General features: G+C 55.3%; 1 protein-coding gene and 1 long non-coding RNA gene across 10 annotated transcripts in view; both read left to right on the plus strand.

Annotated features, from left to right (window-relative positions):
* KCNAB2 (potassium voltage-gated channel subfamily A regulatory beta subunit 2) overlaps window positions 1–18,189 on the plus strand; it is a 107,011-nt gene that overhangs the window by 38,861 nt on the left and 49,961 nt on the right. For 5 of the 9 annotated variants that reach the window (XM_017542726.2, XM_017542731.2, XM_037743548.1 and 2 more), the window contains 2 exons: window positions 5,055–5,183; window positions 6,344–6,385. In XM_017542726.2, coding sequence (XP_017398215.1) covers window positions 5,107–5,183; window positions 6,344–6,385 — 119 coding nt within the window. In that variant the 5' untranslated portion in view covers window positions 5,055–5,106. The remainder of the gene's footprint in view (window positions 1–5,054; window positions 5,184–6,343; window positions 6,386–18,189) is intronic. The other 4 variants (XM_017542729.2, XM_017542733.2, XM_017542730.2 and 1 more) reach the window with 1 other exon arrangement.
* Window positions 7,108–15,152, plus strand: LOC119473288. Its single transcript, XR_005202493.1, has 2 exons — window positions 7,108–10,035; window positions 14,737–15,152. It is a non-coding gene; the product is annotated as an uncharacterized LOC119473288 (long non-coding RNA).

Genomic DNA, 18,189 nt, shown 5'->3' on the forward strand with positions numbered 1-18,189 from the left:
GATTGGGTGTGGGAGGTGGGACATGGGAGGAAGGAAGGAGTTGGGGTGACACCCTGGAGTGGGACTGACACCTGGGAGGACAGGGAGCTCTTTACTCAGCTGAGGCCACCCTGGGAAGAACTGGGCTGGGGGTGAGGGCCGTCGGGAGCTCAGTGTCCGATCTGGGAATCTGAGGCGCCCATTCCCCACCCTCGTAGTTGAACCGCACAAGCAGGGAATACACAGCTCTGGGGTTCAGGGGAGAGGTAGGCGGTGAGGGGTCTGCAGCAGAGCAGTGGGGTTCAGAGCCACGAGACGGAAAATCTGAGGGGCTTCATGGGGATGGAAAAGAAGAGGTTCAAGACCTGAGCAAAGGCAGCCACCGGGGGACAGAGATGAGAGGAAGAAGCCCAGGAGACTCAAAAGAAGTGGCTGGAGGGATGAGAGGGGCGCGGAGTCCTGGGAGCTGGGGAAGCCACAGGCAGCACCTCTGTCGCCCCATGCAATGGCCACTGCCGGACCTAGCAATGAAGAGGTTACCCACGGACTTGGCAAGGGCAACTCCCATGGAGTGGTGAGGGCAGAGGCTGACCAGTGTCGGTTTATGAGCTGGAAGGAGAGGAATCTCGCAAGTGAAGGAAAACTTTTTGAGGAATTTCCTTGTGAATGAAAGGCGAGAAACAGTGCAGAAGAAAGTGGGTCTAAGAAACTGCTTTTTAGGCTGGCTGCAGTGGCTCACGCCTGTAATCCCAGCACTTAAGGAGGTGAGGCGGGTGGATCGCTTGACGTTGGGAGTTCAAAACCAACCTGGCCAATATGGTGACAACCCATCCCTACTAAAAATACAAAAATTAGCCGGGTGTGGTGGCAAATGGTTTGTGATCCCAGCTACTTGGGAGGCTGAGGCAGGAAGCAGAGGTTGCAGTGAGCCAAGATCTTGCCACTGCACTCCAGCCTAGGCGACAGAGTGAGACTCTGTCTCAAAAAAAAAAAAAAAAAAAAGAAAAGGAAGAAAGAAACTGTGATTTTTGTTTTCTTTGGGAAAAACAATAACTGATTGAGTGCAGCTGGCAGTGCCTCCTGAAGAAGGAGGAATGGGCTTGGGGTGCCCTTGAGTGTGTGTGGGGCTGGGGGTGACCACCTGGCTGTGGACGCTGTGGGGCCGGTTCCTGGGTAGCCACAGGAGGGATGGCAGGCAACTTTGAGCACAGATCCCGTCTCAGTGGGAGGCTGAGGTGGAAGGATCACTTGAGCCCCATAGGTTGGGGCTGCAGTGAGCCATGATCATGCCACTGCACTCCAGCCTGCAGAACAGAGCAAGACCCTGTCCCCAAAAAGAAAAGAAAGAGAGAAGGGCATGGGGCAGCATGGACACTGTGGGGCCAGTTCCTGGGTAGCCGCAGGAAGGAAGGTGGTTTCTGGTTGCTTGTGTTTTCTCGGGGCTGGGAAGCAGCAGTGGCATCTGAGGGTGGGGTGGGAGGGGAGGTGCGGCGAAGTGTCCCCTGAGCCTGGGAGAGAGGATGGCTTAGAGCGGACGCCCACAGACTTTCTCTGTAAAGGACCAGATAGTAAATATTTTAGCCTTTGCCAGCCAGGCAGTCTCTGTTGCAGCTCCTCAGCCCTGCCTTTGTAGCTCAGAAGCAGCCCAAGAGGATTCTTAAACAAATGGGCATGGAGGTGTTCCAATAAAACTTTATTTACAAAACTAGGCAGCAGGCTGGCTCTGGCCTGCTTAGACTCCTGGCCCTTGACCTCACCTCCAGGCCAGGGGTTTTCAAAGCGAGTCCCTGGGCTGGCAACATCAGCGTTACCTGGGACTTGTGAGAAATGCAGATTCTTGGGCCCCACCCCACATCCGTGGAACCAGTGACTCGGTCCCTTCACTGTTTCCAACCCAAGTTGAGTTTGTGATTCTGGAAGTTAGCTCAGCAGCGAGACCCAAGAGAGAGTGAGCTGGTGGGGGCGGGGAGAGGCGGGCTACATGCCCTGTTAAAGGTACAGGCTTCCTAGCCCCCAGCCCCGAGCCCCAGCTCCTTCTGCAGGCCTGTGTGAGGACATCCCGCCTCCAGTGGGCCACGTTTGTTTACACAGCCTCCATGGGGGGCTCCCTGGGGACAGGCTGTGGTGAGGACTCTGCTCTCAGCAGGCCTGTGCCTGGCGCTGTGCAGAGCCCTCCCCTTTACAGCCCTGGTTTCCTGTCCATGACCCTCAGCTGCCCAGGGGAGCAGCTGTTAAAGGCACAGGCTTCCTAGCCCCCAGCCCCCAGCCCCAGCTCCTTCTGCAGGCCTGTGTGAGGACATCCCGCCTTCAGTGGGCCATGTTTGTTTACGCAGCCTCCATGGGGGGCTCCCTGGGGACAGGCTGTGGGACAGGCTCCCTGGGGGACAGGCTCCCCTCCCTGGGGACAGGGGAGCCTGGGGGCAGAGGCTTGTGGGGGCAATCTCCCACGGCAGTAGGGCTCAGCCAGTGTTTCGTGTGTGAAGAAATGCACTGTCCTCTGATGGAAAGCACAGCATCTATGGGAGCTTAACGACAGCTTTTTAACGACTTTAAGTGAGATGAATTGATCTCCTGCCTCTGAGTCCTCTAAGAGCAAAATGCGTGAGCTGCTAATGTGCTCAAAGAGAGGCTGCCCTTGAGGCCCTCCAGCCCCCCAGTGCTGCAGGGATTTAGTCACCCCAAAGCCAGGTAACCTCGGCCTCCCAAAGCTCTGGAACTACAGGCCTGAGCCACTGTGCCTGGCCTGAATGAGGGTCTTTAAGAATAAAATTCCAGGGGATCTTCTCACCAAGCCCCACCGCATTTGAGGATAGCGTAGTGCTGCATCTTCTCGGCGTCCTCTGTCCTTGTTTCTGGTTTTGGTTTTGGTTTTGGTTTACTTGAAACAGAGTCTCAGTCCATTGCCCAGGCTGGAGTGTAGTGGTGCAATTATGGCTCACGGTAGCCTCGACCTCCGAGGCTCAAGTGATCCTCCCACCTCAGCCTCCTGAGTAGCTGGGACTATGGACATGCGACACCATGCCCAGCTAATTTTTTTTTATTTTTTTGTAGAGACTGGGTCTCTACAAAAAAATGTCTCTATGTTGCCCAGGCTGGTTTCAAATTCCTGCGCCCAAGTGATCCTCCTGCCTCGGCCTCCCATAGTACCGGGATTCCAGGCTGGCCTCAGTTTTCCAGCAGGTCTGCACATGCACTGCCACCCCTCGCTCAGAGGAGACCTCCACTGTTAGGGGGACCTAAACCTGCGCTGCCTGAACCCCAGGCACAGAGGTCATTTGTGAGCCCCCTCCCTTACTTTGCTTTTTTTCTGAGGAAGCTGCTTCCCGGTGATGGGAGGTCACTGTTTTGGGGGAAAAAAAGTAGGAAAAACAAAGCCAGTCAGCCGCTGGGCTAAGCGTGTCAGGTTTCCCACAGTTTTCGTGGGTTGCTGTGGATGGGTGGGGCTGTGTTTTGGGCCTGGGGCATCCCTTTGCCTGCGGGGGCAGGACCAGGTGATTTTGGATCAGGGGCCCTTGTCCTTCTAGAAGCCAAAGCCCGTTCTAGGTGTGAGGGTGCAGCAGTGAGCAAGACACACAAAACCACTGCCCTCCTGGAACGCACCCCACAGAGAGGGAGCAGGGGCACCACAGACCTGTATGTAGGCAACAAAGGCGTGGTGTCGGCTGGGGAGCAACTGGGACCCCTGAGCCCCACAGTAGGGGCTCATGGCACTGAGAAGCACTGCTGCAAGGGCGCAGCCAGTAGAAGGAGCCGCCAGTGCCAGGGTTCACAGACGGTGTGAGCTCGGCCTGCTGGGAGGGCCAGGGGCCTGGGCTGAGGGCCAGGAGACAGAGCATGGGGGACTGAGGGGCTGTCCCTGGGAGGGGGAGGAAAGAGCCGGGGACCAGATTCACTTTTGAAATAGAAGCCCCCAACAGCAGCCAGGCAGGTGGAGCAAGGCGTGCAGGGCTAAGAGGGTACAGGGGGCGAGGAGGAGCCACTAGGAGGGAACCCAGGGGTTCAGGTGAAAGGCAGCGGTGGCTCAGCCCAAGGGGTGGCAGCCGGTGAGGTGGGTGGATGGCTGGATGCTGGCAGCCATACTCATAATTGATGCTGCTGTAACAGCTCATCACAAACCCTGCAGCTTCAAACAGTCCAGGGTGGGATCTCCTGGTTCCCGGTTCCTGTGGGTCAGGCGTTGGAGCAGAGCAGGGCTGAGTCTGCTGCTTTGGGACTGCTGAGCTGCAGTTGAGGTGCTGGCCATTACTGGGCTCATCTTGGAAATCTCTGGTAGGAAAGGATCCACTTCCAGGCTCTCTTGGTCATTTGAAGGCTCTTTTCTTTGGGCTGTTGGGCTGAGGACTCAGCTTCTCACCAGCTGTTGACCTGAGGCTGCCCTTAGTTCCTGCGCCATGGGCCTCTCCAACACAACACCTTGCTTTGTCAGAGCCAGGAGGGACAGTCTCTAGCAAGACAGAAGTGACAGTCTGCCCATTACGTTTTCCATGGTCTGCGGGTTAGAAGGACTGGCTAGGTCCAGCCAACACTCCGGGGGAGGGACGGCCCAAGGACAGGAATCCCAGGAGCTGGGGACATCAGTGACATCTGACAAGCAGCCTGACTTAGGAGCTCAATGACAGCACCAGGAAGCTGCAATGGGCTGGAGCCGGGGCAAGGGATAGCAGTGCAGTCAGGAGCTCAGAATGCACAGATGCCCCCTGGGCAGTCTCTTCTGCACCTGGGGGCAGCAGAACCTACTCCTGGGGTTTCCAAACAGCAGTTGTGGTGGTGTGGAAGGACCCCCACAACGTGCAGGGCAGGAGTGTGGCATGAAGGAATGTGGAAACCCTTCTCATGGTCATCACCTGCACCTCAGCCCCTCCTGAGCCCGTGGGCCAACCTGCCTGCTGCCTGCCTGCCTACTGTCTGTCTGCCTGCCTGCCTGCCTGTCTGTCTGTCTGTCTGCTGAGAGCTCCCCGATGCCCTGAACTCAGACAGCCTCCTGGGCCTTTGTGATCCCAGGGCCTCCAGCCAAACCTGGTTGATCTTTTTTAACCACCACCCTCTTCCCCTCCCTTATTTTGCTCTTCTTCCAGAATTTTCCCACTGTAAAAACTCGAGCAGGTCTGGACAAGTGAGGCCGGCTCCATGTATCCAGAATCGACGACAGGCTCCCCGGCTCGGCTCTCCCTGCGGCAGACGGGCTCTCCCGGGATGATCTACAGGTGACCCCCACCCCTCACCCAGGCCACCTCCCAGGGTCCGTCCTGCCTCGAGGAGGGGTCCCCAAACCACTGTGCTCCGCTCTGGAGGAGGGAGGGCCCAAGCAGGGCCCACAGGCTTCTGCCTTCCATGGGCTGCAGGGTGCACGCCGGCAAGCGTTTTCTCCAAGAAAGGAGCAGGGGCTTTAAAGACCCAAGTGGGAGAGAAAAAGCAAAACTTCTCTGGGGGGTTTGAGCCAGAGTAGACTCCTTTCTTGTGTCTGACCCTTTCCAAATATCTTGTTCAAGGGTGACAGAGACCCAAGGGTGGGTGCACGGCTAGGGCTGATGCCGGCATTGTTTTCCTCTCACTTCATACACTGCGGCCCCTGTGGCCCCGCCAGTTTCTCCTGCGTGAGGATCATGACCTTGCAGGCCTCTGGGGAACCATGTCTGCCCTTTTCCCAACACCAGAGGGAGTTGGGGTAGCCAGATGTTCCTGGCACACTGAGCCCCTCCTTGTGGAACTCACTTCCGCCTGCAGCCCTGGTTGTTTCTGTCTGCACCATAATCAGCGCTGAACAGCCGCAGAGGGCGTTCAGTGAGAGCCGAGGCTCTGGGGACAGCGCATAGACCCCATGAAAGAAGAGCGCACAGGCAGGACCCCAGCAGCCCATCGATCTTGGGCAGCCAGACCTTTTGAGATCATCGTTAGGGCCTGAACCAGAGCCCGTGTCTGAGACAGCCAGGGACAGGCAGTGTCTGTCCTAAAAAGAGCCCAGCAGGCACGTGCGGGTTTGCCAGCACAGGGGCTCTCGGCACGTCTGGGGTGGAGGGTTTTCAGCCATTGCCCGCAAGCATATTGCAAAGCAAGTCCTGAAGCATGTTCAATCCAAACCGACCCTCACCCCGAGGTTCTCCACGGAAAATAGAGCCAGGCAGGAAGGAGCCCTTGTGTCCAGGAAACTGGCTCCAGGGTGGCCACCGGGTGGCGCTGCTGCAGAGCGTTTGGCACCCGCCGCGCATCCTAGGAGACCATCCTGAGCAGGCGGCCGGCGGGGGCCCGGGGACACGGGACGTTGGTGGTACTTTCTGAGCTGCACCTGCTGGGGTTGATGCCAACTGTGGACTCTCTCTCTTCTCTCCCTTTCCCCTTTTTCTCTTTCCTCCACTGCTGTCCGAAGTACTCGGTATGGGAGTCCCAAAAGACAGCTCCAGTTTTACAGGTAATGAGTCTTCATTCTCCCTAAAACCCCAGCGAGTCCAATGGCCAGGGAGTGGGTGGGAGGACTGCAGCCTTGCCAAGCAGGGCGTGCTGGTGTTTTCTCCGAAGCCAAAGCCCCCTGAGACCCCCAGGCTCTGCTTATCACCCTCTGTGCCTACCCACGGGGCGCTGTGCAATGTCCTCATGGAAAATGGAAAGTCGGGTTATTTGTATGTGTTGATCTGCCATAAGTTTGCTTTGATTAGAGCAAATGGGCTTCTGATGACTGTCAAGCTGTCAGCCAAGGCTACCGTTAAAGCGTCACTCATCAGGCAGTGAGGGAGACACCTTCCTGTGGTCTCTGGCTTGTGCTTCTTCCGTTACCAGTTATCAGAATACAGGACGTGGCGAGCCTATCCGTTCTCACTTTGCCTGTGGGTTTGAGCTGATCTGGAGCTCACAGAGCTCCTCAGGCTCATCAAAAGCTAGTGCCTTCTTGGGGGTGTGCAGTACTGATATGACTTGGATCAGTGACATCTTTCTGATGTGTTTCTCTGTTGGTGAATTAACAAACCAGGCACATTCACCTGGCGAGAGACTGTGCCCCAGCGGGACGTGGCATCGAGATGCCAGGCTTAGGGCCCCACAGGGTGCTCTCGGGCAGACCCGTTCCTCCCTCTGGGCTGTCTCTCCCTCACCTGTAAGGCAAAGGATGCATGTTCTTGGTGCAGCCTCCAACCCTAGGAAGTAAAATGGCAGGGCTGCCTGGAACCTGCGGGGCCGCTGTCTCCCCGTGCCTTGGGACTGTTTGGTGAATCGGCACAGTTTCCGGCAGCAGGCGCGTGGTATGTGTTGCTGCATCTTGGCATTCAGGCTGGGAGGTCTCTCTATGTGGACCCGGACACCTCCCGGTGACAGTGCTCTGGGGTTGTTGCCAATGCGCTGGGCAGTGGGTATGAGGATGGCAATGGATTTCCATGTGGCTTTTCTCTCATGTCCCCCCCACCAAATCCCCTCCTCGCCAGCTCAGCACCTCTGACGGGACCCTGGACCTGGGTGCTCAAGCTGATCTGTGCCCCTGGGAGGTTCTGCCCCTTACAGGGACCTCTGCAGACATGACCAACTCTTTGATTCTACTGATATTTGGGTAGATAAGATTTTGCCTAAAATAGTTAAATCTGAACTCGTGCTTGCAAATGCTTTGCCTGGATGAAACGTTTGTTTTGTGATGTATGTATGCATGGTGTAACGCATCCTAATGAATAGACGCCGCTCATCCCAGGGGATTTCATCCGTGAAACGAAACGTGTACCTGAACTGCATCCTCAGAGAGCCCTGGGCAGCCTCAGTCCTCAGAAAGGAAGGGGTGAGGTCCGATGAGCAGGCAGGAAAACCCCAGGTGCAGCCCAGCCAGCTCGGAGGGCCCGCCCACAGACACAGCCCAGCCAGCTCAGAGGGCCCACCTCCAGGAGGGGCCGAGTAAATTGTCCAGTGTGACCAAGTTGAAGTGAGAGCCTTCCAGCCCCCTCACGACGACCCTCAGAATCCCACAGGCTCAACATATGGTCCACCACCAGGAACCCTGTGCATGGGAACCTTCATTTCCAGGTGGCTCCCAGCCCCAAGGACAAGGTCTGAAGCTCACCTTCTAGGCTCTCAGCCCCACATTCCTGTGTCCACAGGCTCTGGCCATTCCACCTCTTGGATCTCTAGGGGTTCACTTGCGTGTCTATTGTGGGGGCTCTGGAGATGACCTGTAAGGGCTGGGGTCTTTGTTTGTTCACAGGCTGGGGGCCACTCCTAATGGGGCACCCTCATCACACCAAGCATGCCACGAAACATGGCTGGTGGATGATTCTTTCCGTTACTTAGGCCTGGCCCTCTCACAGGGCAGAGGGCTCCAGGCACTATCCTGCCCCCATGCAGCCCCCCAGGCAAGGAATCAAGGCAGGACACTGTGCCAGTCAGCTGTCCACCCTGTGCTGCATAACAAACAGCTCCAAAACTCAGCGCCATGCAGCAATCAGCGTCTCTTCCTTGCTTCTCTGTCTGCGGGTTGACCAGGATCTCATGTAAGCTGGTTCGGCTGGGTTTGTCTCTAGGCTGCAAGTTGGATCCCCACGCCCTCCATCTTCCCGTCCTTCTTAACCAGGACCTGTCCCAGGCATGCTCCTCCCACAGCAGAAGTGCCAGAGAAAAGGCAGAAACATGCAGGGTCTAAGGCCTGTGGTTGGGGTCGGAGTGCTGTCACCTCTGCTCATATGCTTTTGACCAAAGTAAGTCTCATGAACCAGCCCAAAATTAAGGGGCTGGAAACATTGCCCCCACCAGTGGGAGGAGCGATAAAGCCGCACAGCAAAGGGCATGGATACAGAGAGGGGTGAAGGATTGGGAGCAATACTCCCATGCAACCAGGTCTCAAATCACTCTGATGATCTCCAGAAGGCAAAGCATGTTATGGGAGAAGCCCAAAGAGCCTCTGGGGTCTGAGGAAGGAGTGGCCACAGCCAGCCGAGAGCCAGGAAGGCTTCGTGGAGAAGGCAGCACAGGCTTGATCTGAACCTTGAAGGCTGGGCAGGATTCAACACAGAGACTGGGAAGCACATTCCTGTAGATACAACAGCCCGAGCCCCATCCCAGAGGTGTCCACAGAGAACAGGAAGTGAAGTTACCCAGCCCTGGCCATCAGGAACATGATGGAGAATGAGGAGAGGCAGACTATAGAGGTGGATGTTGGTGGGGGGCCTCAAATGCCAAGCAACAGGGCTTGGATGCATTCAGAGGGCACTGGGGAGCCATCTATGGTGGCGAGGAGAGAAGGAGCGTTCACGTGAGCTGAGCACAGGCCTCTGCAGACCCCCTTGGGCTGTGGGTGGTGGTCCCATACCACGAAGCCCCCAGCTCCCCTGCTACACAGTTTAGAATTGAGTGGGGTGCAGAAGCTGCAGGCTCTGTGTCCCACACTCAAGTACCAAAGAGCAAGGCCTGCCCCTTTTGACCTGTGGGTCCAAGGCTTTGTGTTTCTGGCACACGGGGATGGTGGAGGCAGCAAGGGTAGTCCTGAGGGACTGGCAGGACCCCCTCCTTGGGCTGCACCCCAACTCTGCACACCAGGAGTGGGTCTTGCCAGGTTGGGGGACTGGCAGGACCCCCCGCCTTGGGCTGCACCCCAACTCTACGCACCAGGAGTGGGCCTTGCCAGGTTGCAGCACAGAACTGCACTTTCCGAGCTTTTAGGGGAAGAGGCGCTCGTGAATAATTCAGCCTCTTTCGCTGAGATAAAAATGCCCTAATAGAACTAATGGACTCGCTGCCTCAAAACTTGACTCTGGTGGGACTCATCTCATTCACCAATTGCCTCTGACGTCCTGCAGTGACACTCCCTAATGAGAAAGCTGCCGTGCCAGATCCTTAGAGCGTCTGGTCATCCCTAATAAACTAGACTGTGGGCTTTGTAACAAGCAGACGCCCCCAGGAAGGCAGGTGAGTCCTCCCTTCAGCCCTAGGACTGGATGCAGCCGCTACCTTCCTAGGGGAGGTGCCGCTTGGGGGTTTGCATCCCCAGGAATGAGAATAAGAGGAGACAATATTTTGGGGTGCTTTTGGCTAATCTGAAATTAGACCCTCTGCATTTTTTCAAAGCAGAAGACCTCAAAAAAGAACCAGCCCGAGGTAAACCTGGAATGCCTGATGGATGGGGCGGTGGGCGGTGGCTTCAGCCAGGCAGCATCTCTCGCTTGAGCCTGCTTGCAGCCCAGACCTGCCCCAGGCTGGCTGTTTCCCCGTCTGCTGGAGACTCGGCCATCTAGCTCCCACCTCGTTGTATTCACCGTTGATTAAGATTCAGCATTTTCCAGTTTTGCCCAGAGCGCGGTCGGGGAGGTTCGGTCTTGCCTGTGCAGGAAGCACGTGCCAAGGGAGCCGGGGGTGCTTGTTCGGGCATCGGTTTGCTGATTGTCCTTGGGCGCAAATTCTTTTGTGTTTGCACTGATGCAATGCTGTGCGTTGTAGAGCCGCACCCCGGAATGGTAGCAGCTCCCCTTCCGTTTCCGCTTTTGAGAACTTTGGTTGGGCTCTCTGCTCTCTGGACAGGTGTCACCATGCAGAAGTGACGTTCAGGATTCCTTCTCAGTCTCACGATTTGTGCTTTGTTGGCTTTCGGTAAACAAAACGATTCAGAAATTCCAGGTAGAGGAGTCTGAGAGGAGGTAGTGATTCCTACTGACTTAATGAGGTCAACATCTTCCTCTCATTTTTCCGTGTCACAGTGTTAATTCACGTGAGTCCCCCTGGGCCTCTGATCTACAGGAATAGATCTGCACAGGGCAGGCCCAGCCCAGGAAAGAACTTGTAGGGGCCACATAATTAGCAATGGCTATTGAGGGGGGGCTCGTTTTGCTTGGTAGCAGGATGGTGAGGGAGTTTCATGGCTCAGAGACCCTCACTCTGGAAAACAGCTGGAATCTGGGATATTTTGAATAAGGTCAGGGGTCAGTGCACTCTTGAGCTCAGGAGAAGTGGGGGTCCCGAGGCAGGCACCCGGCAGTGGGGCCACTACCTCCTCCCTGCAGTGTCTCACGGGGGCCCTTCGTCCATGGACCTGACGCTGTTAGAGTCACCTTCCCTGAAAACCCGGAATAGAGCCCCAGAGTGAGAGAGTCCAGAGGAGCCAGCCTTTGTCCTCTGTTCCCCAGCACCGCTGGTAATGGGCAGAGCCTCTTAGCCTTTGGCGTGCACACATCTTTCTTCCCCCGTGGCTGCCCTCCCAGAGTCATGACCCCTCAGGGCCACGAGGAGCCCCCACTGGCAGGAGGATGCAAGTCCTGGTGTGGGAGCCCCCCACACACAAGAGAGGGCCACCTGCAAAGAGCTGGTGGGCCTGAGGCAGGAAGCCAGCCCCATCCCTGCCAGCTGCCACCTGGCACTGCCAGGAAATGCCCAGGTGGAGCCCTGGTCGGCCTTTTGCAGCCTAGGCATTGGTTACTCCCACCCACATCCCCAAACTTGGCCCTCTACCATCTTGTCGCAAAGGTGTGCATTCTCTGCAGGAGGGGGTGATTATTCACCTCTGTTCTCTCCCTTAAGCATTTTCTGGGGAGATTTGGTGTCTGTGTGGCTCACTCCTCTCACTCAAGCCTGTGGTCACAAGTTCCAGCCTTCCTGCCGGCCCCTGGTGGTGGAGTTTTCTCTCCATGGCATTTATCATAATTGGTGTCATCCCACACCCCCTGCAAGACCCGCTTCCAGCTGCGTCACCAGCTCCCACCCGGTTGTCCAAAGCCTCATCTCACACAGCCCACAGCAGCCTGGTACAGCAGGCGTCTACTCAGCCCACCTCACAGATATGGAGGCTGAAGCTGGAAGCGGTCAAGGTACCTGCCTGGGTCGCACTATGAGCAGGTGACAACCAGAGCTGCCCCTGTCCAGAAGCTGGGCACTCAGCCACCCTGTCCTCCTGCCCTAGGGCCTTGGCTGTATTTCCAGGGCCAAACCAGACCTGGGTTACTTTTTGTGGGTAATATCTTAAAAGCTAATGGCTATTGATCTCAGCCTGGTCAGGCCAGGCAGGGAGCTTGCGCGTCTGAGGCTGGTCCTGCCTTTCAGAAAGAGCCCTGCGGCTGCAGCCTGCCCGCCTGGCCTTCTTTCTAAACACAGACCTCAGGGAAGAGAGGGCTGGCCTCCATGTGCCCCACAAAGGGCTGGCCGAAGGCCACACAGCCACCTCAGAAGCAGCTGCCTGCTGTGCACATGGAGGGAAGGGAGTGGCCACCAGCAGGCAGGGAGGGGGAGCTGGAACTGCTGCCTGTGGGTTCCCAGAGCCTCACTTCCTAAGATGAGCCTCTCCTGGAGTCCAGGCCTCTCTGCCCTCCAGAGCGATTCTCCCAGAAGGCAGGGCTTTCCATGCCAGGGCACCCTGCCTGCTCTAGCATCCAGAGATCCCGCAGGCAACACCCCTCCCAGTGTGGAAATGAGCAGTGGTGGATGCAAGTCCTGGCATGGGAACCCCCTCCCCCCAGCAAGAGAGGGAGAGACCTGCAGAGAGCCCCTGGGCCTGAGGCAGGAAGCCAGCCACGCCCTGGTTAGCCTTTTGGAGCCTGGGCCTTGGTTGCTGCTTTACAAGTATCCGACCCCCTCCTCTGTGCACGAGGGGCGCTCCCATGGGCACTGAGCAGGCAGCAGTGACAGCAGGCAGAAGGGTCCCTGCCCTCCTGGACCCAACCTTCAGGGGAGTGAATTCAGCACACAAGACAACTAGAAAGGAAGCTGCAAGATGGATGCTGGCAAGCACCATAGAGACAGTTCACAGCAGGAAAGAGGCACAAGGCATGGTGTGCATGAGGCAGAGGGTAGGATGGGAAACGCAGGACCCCCCTGGAGCCGTGCCCATCAGACAGAGGTGCAGGCTGGAAGTGACTGGCATGGCAGGCTGCCCAAGAACAGCTGGTTGCCGGCCTTCAGGGAGAGTGCCATCCAGCCCTGACTAGGGAGGTGAGGCCAAGGCCTGTGTGGACATTGCTCCCCGTCTCCCTGCAGGGGCTCCTCGGGGCTCCTTGCCTGCTGGTCTCTCTTTAGCTCCTCTCTGAGCCCACCTTCCCTACCTCAATTGCACATTCATACCACAGGCATTTGCAGGCTCCGCTCTGAGCCAGGCCTCATGCTGGGCACAACAGGGCAGACATGAAGGACGGTCCCTGCAAGTAAGATACAGACGAATACCTGCAGGGAAATCTCTGTGAAAGGGGCAGCCGCGGGGCTCCTGGAGGTGTCCCCCGTCCCCGGGTGCACGTGTAGACAGAGCATTGAAAGGTCAGCAGGCTGCTCACCCATTCTGGAAGGACCCTGTCACACGGGGCTTATTGCAAACTCCTGCCCCTTGCGGCTCCCTCCTTTGACCCCTAGAGCACACCCCAGGAAGGGCCTGGCTTGGGCAGCTCCAAGACCTCTCAGCCCCCATCAAGGGCCGTGCCAAAGCCTCTGTAGCTGCCTCAGCCCCCAGGATAGCCCTCCCAGCTCCTTCCCAGGGATAATTGGACTTTTCCTCTCTGGGGCAGAAGGTGGGGATAGTGCTGGCTTCTTTCCAGTTCCCAGGCCAGGTTCCACGATCCCAGTCTTCAGCTGACCCAGCTGAAATTGTGACTTCCCCTCTGCACCTTCTCTCCTTGGTGACAATGTCAGGCTGCAGTGCAGGCCCCGTGGGCCATGGCGAAGGCTTCAGTCAGGTGGGGTGAGGGTCACTGGACCGTGGACCTCCTTTACATGGAGCCTGCCTCCATGTCCTCATTGCCCTGTCACAGACTGCAGGGTGAGGACTCACAGCCCCCTTCACTGGTCCACTCACTGTTGTGTATGTGAATTAACGCCAGTGGATGTGTTCTGGATGCACGTTTCTCCCTTGACCTTTTAGTTATCCACCATCTCTTAGGGCTCACTGCACGTCCGTCTGTGTTGAAATGCCGCATTCTTGACAGCAGCACAAATTCCCACTATGTGGATGGACTGTCACTTAGGTAACCAGTTTCCCTACTGATGGACATTTATGTTGCTTTTAGTTTATAAGAATGCACGTTCATCATTTAGGCTATTTACCAATGGTTCTTCACATAGAAACTTTGAAACTCCCCTGTCCCAACTAAGGCTCTTTCCCCAGCCGACTCTCCCTGCAACCTGCTTAACTGCATTCTGCTCAGTCTTTCTATTGCAAAAGGCATGAAGCCCGAAGATCTCTGCTGGTGCAGTAATGCTTTCAACAAGCAAGGATGTGTTGTATAGTATCACGACACATTTCCCTTTACAAGGCTAGGAACAAATAAGACCTTCCCCGGTTAGGGCCACCTGGCATGCGGGGGTGAGGTGCCTTCCTGGCACAATTACAGGAGAATTTATTTCAGCAACAGGTGTGCGCTCGGCTGCTTTCCCAGGGACAGCTCTTGACCCAGTTTTACCCTGGGAACCACCTCAAGAGAGCCCTGTGGTATGGCACTGCAGTCACCACAGAACAGCAGCCCTGGTCTTCAGCGTTTGGGGGTGCTCAGGCTCTGCATGCTGTCTGTGCTTCCGTTTCATTTGGACACTTGAGGTGCAGCTGTCCTGCCTGGAAGCCAGTTTTGCCTGTGCTTGTCTCATGGTTGCAGGGGGCAGAGAAGGGCAGCTTAGCTGGAGTTCCCGGCAAGCACTGCTTTGCGGATTGGGAATCTCATGCCAAGAGGTGTTTGCATCCAGGGGCCAGGTCCCACTCCTAGATACCAAGACCTTCTGGTGGCGGCACTAGTTAGAGGATGTTTCGCTGCAGCTGCTCCCTGCCCCAGGCCCAGCCATCCAGCCTGGGGCATGTGGGGCACTGGCACACTGTCTAACTCATCACCGTCTGGACAGCGGCGGCTCCCAGGCCAGGCGGCACCATGCTGTCCATGACATACAGTGAGAGTCTGCGGAGCGTGAGCAGCAGGTGCCACTCTGAATGGGCCCTGCACCCCGTCCGCCAGACTGACATGCTGGAACTGCAGCGGCTGCGGGAGGTGCGGGCAGCAGCCCAGGCCAGGAACATGGAGAGCTTCCTCCGCATGCACGGCCTCTCCCTGGACGGCTGCACCGCCCAGCGCACAGGCATGAAGTATCGGTAAGGGTCAGGCAAGGGGGTGGGGTGGGAAGTCTGATTTCAGCCACGTAAAAACATATAAAAGGGCCCGGCACAGGGGCTCACGCCTGTAATCCCAGCACTTTGGGAGGCTGAGGCAGGTAGATCACCTGAGATCAGGAGTTCGAGACCAGCCTGGCCAACATGGTGAAACCCTATCTCTACTGAAAATATAAAAATTAGCTGGACTTGGTAGTACAGGCCTGTAATCCCAGCTACTCAAGAGGCTGAGGCAGGAGGCAGGAAAAATGTTTGAACTCGGGACGCTGAGGTTGCAGTGAGCCAGGATCACACCACTGCTCTCCAGCCTGGGTGACAGGAGTGAGATGCTGTCTCAACAACATCAAAATGTATAAAAGAAGAAAATGAGGCCAGGCACAGTGGCTCATGCCTGTAATCCCAACACTTTGGGAGGCCGAGGTGGGTGGATTGCTTGAGCCCAGGAGTTCGAGACCAGCCTAGGCAACATGACAAAACCCACTCTACCCTAAAATATAAAGAAATTAGCTGGGCGTGGTGGCATGCACCTGTAGTCCCAGCTACTTGAGAGGTGAAGGTGGGAGGATGACCTGAGCCCAAAGACATTGAGGCTTCAGTAAGCTGTGATTGCACCACTGCATTAAGGCCTGAGCAACAAAGTGAAAAATGAGACCTGTCTCAATAAAATTAAATAAAAAGTGCCATAATCCTACCCTATCAAAAGATAAGCCCTATTAAGAGTTTGGGGGCAGGCGCAATGGCTCACACCTGTAATCCCAGCACTTTGGGAGGCTGAGGTAAGCTGATCACTTGAGGTCAGGAGTTTGAGACCAGCCTGGCCAACATGGTGTAACCCCATCTCTACTAAAAATACAAAAATGAGGCAGTCATAGTGCTGTGCGCCTTTAGTCCCAGCTACTCGGGAGGCTGAGGCAGGAAGATTGCTTGAACCCAGTAGACAAATGTTGCAGTGAGCTGAGATCGCACCACTGCACTCCAGCCTGGGTGACAGAGCGAGATTCTGTCGCACAAAAAAAAGAGAGTTTGGTAAATTCTCCATGGAATAAAAATATGTAGGAGGTGTTTCTCCATGGGAAAAAAAATGTGTTTCTGGGTGTTGGAGACCCTACTCTAAATAATAGGCACCTAGGTCTGAATTTTCTTGGAACCTCCAAAGGACATTCTTTTTAGTGCTCGCGTCTTTGAATTCAGCACCTCGGACAGCGCTCTGCTAGTCACGGTTCTCTGGCTGTTTTTCTTTTATAAATCCCTGTAGATTGCAAATTGACAGCTTTATCTTTTGTGGCTCAGGAACAAGGCCTTGTGAGAGCCAGTCAGCCAAAGGGCACCCTCCCTACCCAGTCCTTGTAGAGTTGCCAGTTACATTTGAATTTCAGGTAAACAACAAATAGCTTTTTAGTATAAATACGTTCCTTGCAATATTTGGGACATATTTATATTAAAAAGTTCCTCATTGTTTATCTGAACTTCAGATGTAACTGGGCATCCTGTGTTTCATCTGGCAACCCTAAATCTCTGGCTTCCATCTGAGAAAGACCCCTGGGATTATCTGCGTGCTCTCTGCAGAGTGGAGTGGAGGCCAGGACTGCTCCTTTCATGTTTTCTCCTGTGCACAGTGTGTTTGGTCCTTCAGCCCATTGTTTGAGTGTGTGGTTGTTAATTTAAAGAAACAAAACACTTCTGACTGGGCGTGGTGGCTCACGCCTGTAATTCCAGCACTTTGGGAGGCCCAGTATGGCAGATCACCTGGTCAGGTGTTCCGAACAGACTGACCAACCTGGTGAAACTCCATCTCTAAAAATAAATAAATAAATAAACATTTTTTTTTAAAATAAAGAAAACACTTCTCCTGTGAGTCCATTAGATGGCAGAGTTTTTCAGGCTTTGTATTCTAAATCCAGCTGTAAAGGAAGGACAAAGGGTCTGCTAGTTTGGCCACAGCTGACCTCCTCGTTCTGCTGGAAATTTCTTAAGAAGGAGACGCTGTGCATTCATGAGGGGCTAGTCATTGATGCCTTTTGTTTATTCAGTAAATGTGTGTTGAGAGTCTACTTGGCACCAGGCACTGGGCCAGATCCTGGAGCTGCTACACAAACAAAATCAACCAGGTCTCCACCCTCATGGCAGCCATGGCTGGGGGTGGGGTAGGGGGGCAGAGAAGCACGGAGCACCCACGGAGACAAGTTCCAACAATGGCCACTGGCCAAGGCAGCAAAGCAGGACAATGCAATAGAGAGAGACCAAGGAGGTTAAGGGGGAGCCCTCTGAGAGAGGGGTCGTCTGAAGATGTGGAGAACATTCTCTTGGAGAACATTCCAAGAGAAGAGGAGTCTGGAATGGACCCCTCTCTGTGTTTCAGGAGCTAAAAGAAGGCCCAGGTGGCTGCGCTGGAGGCAGGAAGGTAGAGGACACGAGGTGATGAGGCAGGGAGGGGCCAGACCCCATTCTCTAAACGTTGGGAAAACCTCAGCTCCCTCCGATGTGGACAGGATTTGTGATGGAGGAGAGTTTAGTGGGTTGAATCAAGATTCACAAATTTCACATTCATCCTAAGCCTCAGAATGTGACATTAGGCTGGGTTTGGTAGCTCACGCCTATAATCCCAGCACTTTGGGAGGCAGCCTGAGTAGCATGGCGAAACCCCATCTCTAAAAACAATCAAAAAATTAGCCAGGCATAGTGACACATGCCTGTGGTTCCAGCTACACAGGAGGCTGAGGTGGGAGAATCACCTGAGCCCAGGACTTCAAGGCTGCAGTGGGCCCTGTTTGTGCCACTGCACTCCAGCCTCTGGAAAATACTCCAGAGGTATTTTCCATTTTACATCTGCCATGCAGAAAAGGGGGTGCCATGCAGAGAGTGGCCTCTGGTCCTTTTGTTACTTGAGCATGTAAAGTTGGCGTTTTCCTTTTGACATAGTTTTAGGAAATCGGTGGGAATTGGCAGCAGAGTGAGACTCTGTTTCAAAAAAAAAAAAGAATGTGACATTATTTAGAAATATGGTCATTGATATAATTAGTTAAGACGGGGCAATGGGGCCGTATGAGATTAGAATGGACCCTAAATGCTATAATTGGTGTCCTTATAAGAAGGTTGTGTGAGCCGGGCGCGGTGGCTCAAGCCTGTAATCCCAGCACTTTGGGAGGCCGAGGCGGGTGGATCACGAGGTCAAGAGATCGAGACCATCCTGG

Source organism: Cebus imitator, unplaced genomic scaffold (assembly GCF_001604975.1).
Source record: "Cebus imitator isolate Cc_AM_T3 unplaced genomic scaffold, Cebus_imitator-1.0 Scaffold145, whole genome shotgun sequence".
In the NCBI taxonomy this organism is placed as follows: Eukaryota; Metazoa; Chordata; class Mammalia; order Primates; family Cebidae; genus Cebus; species Cebus imitator.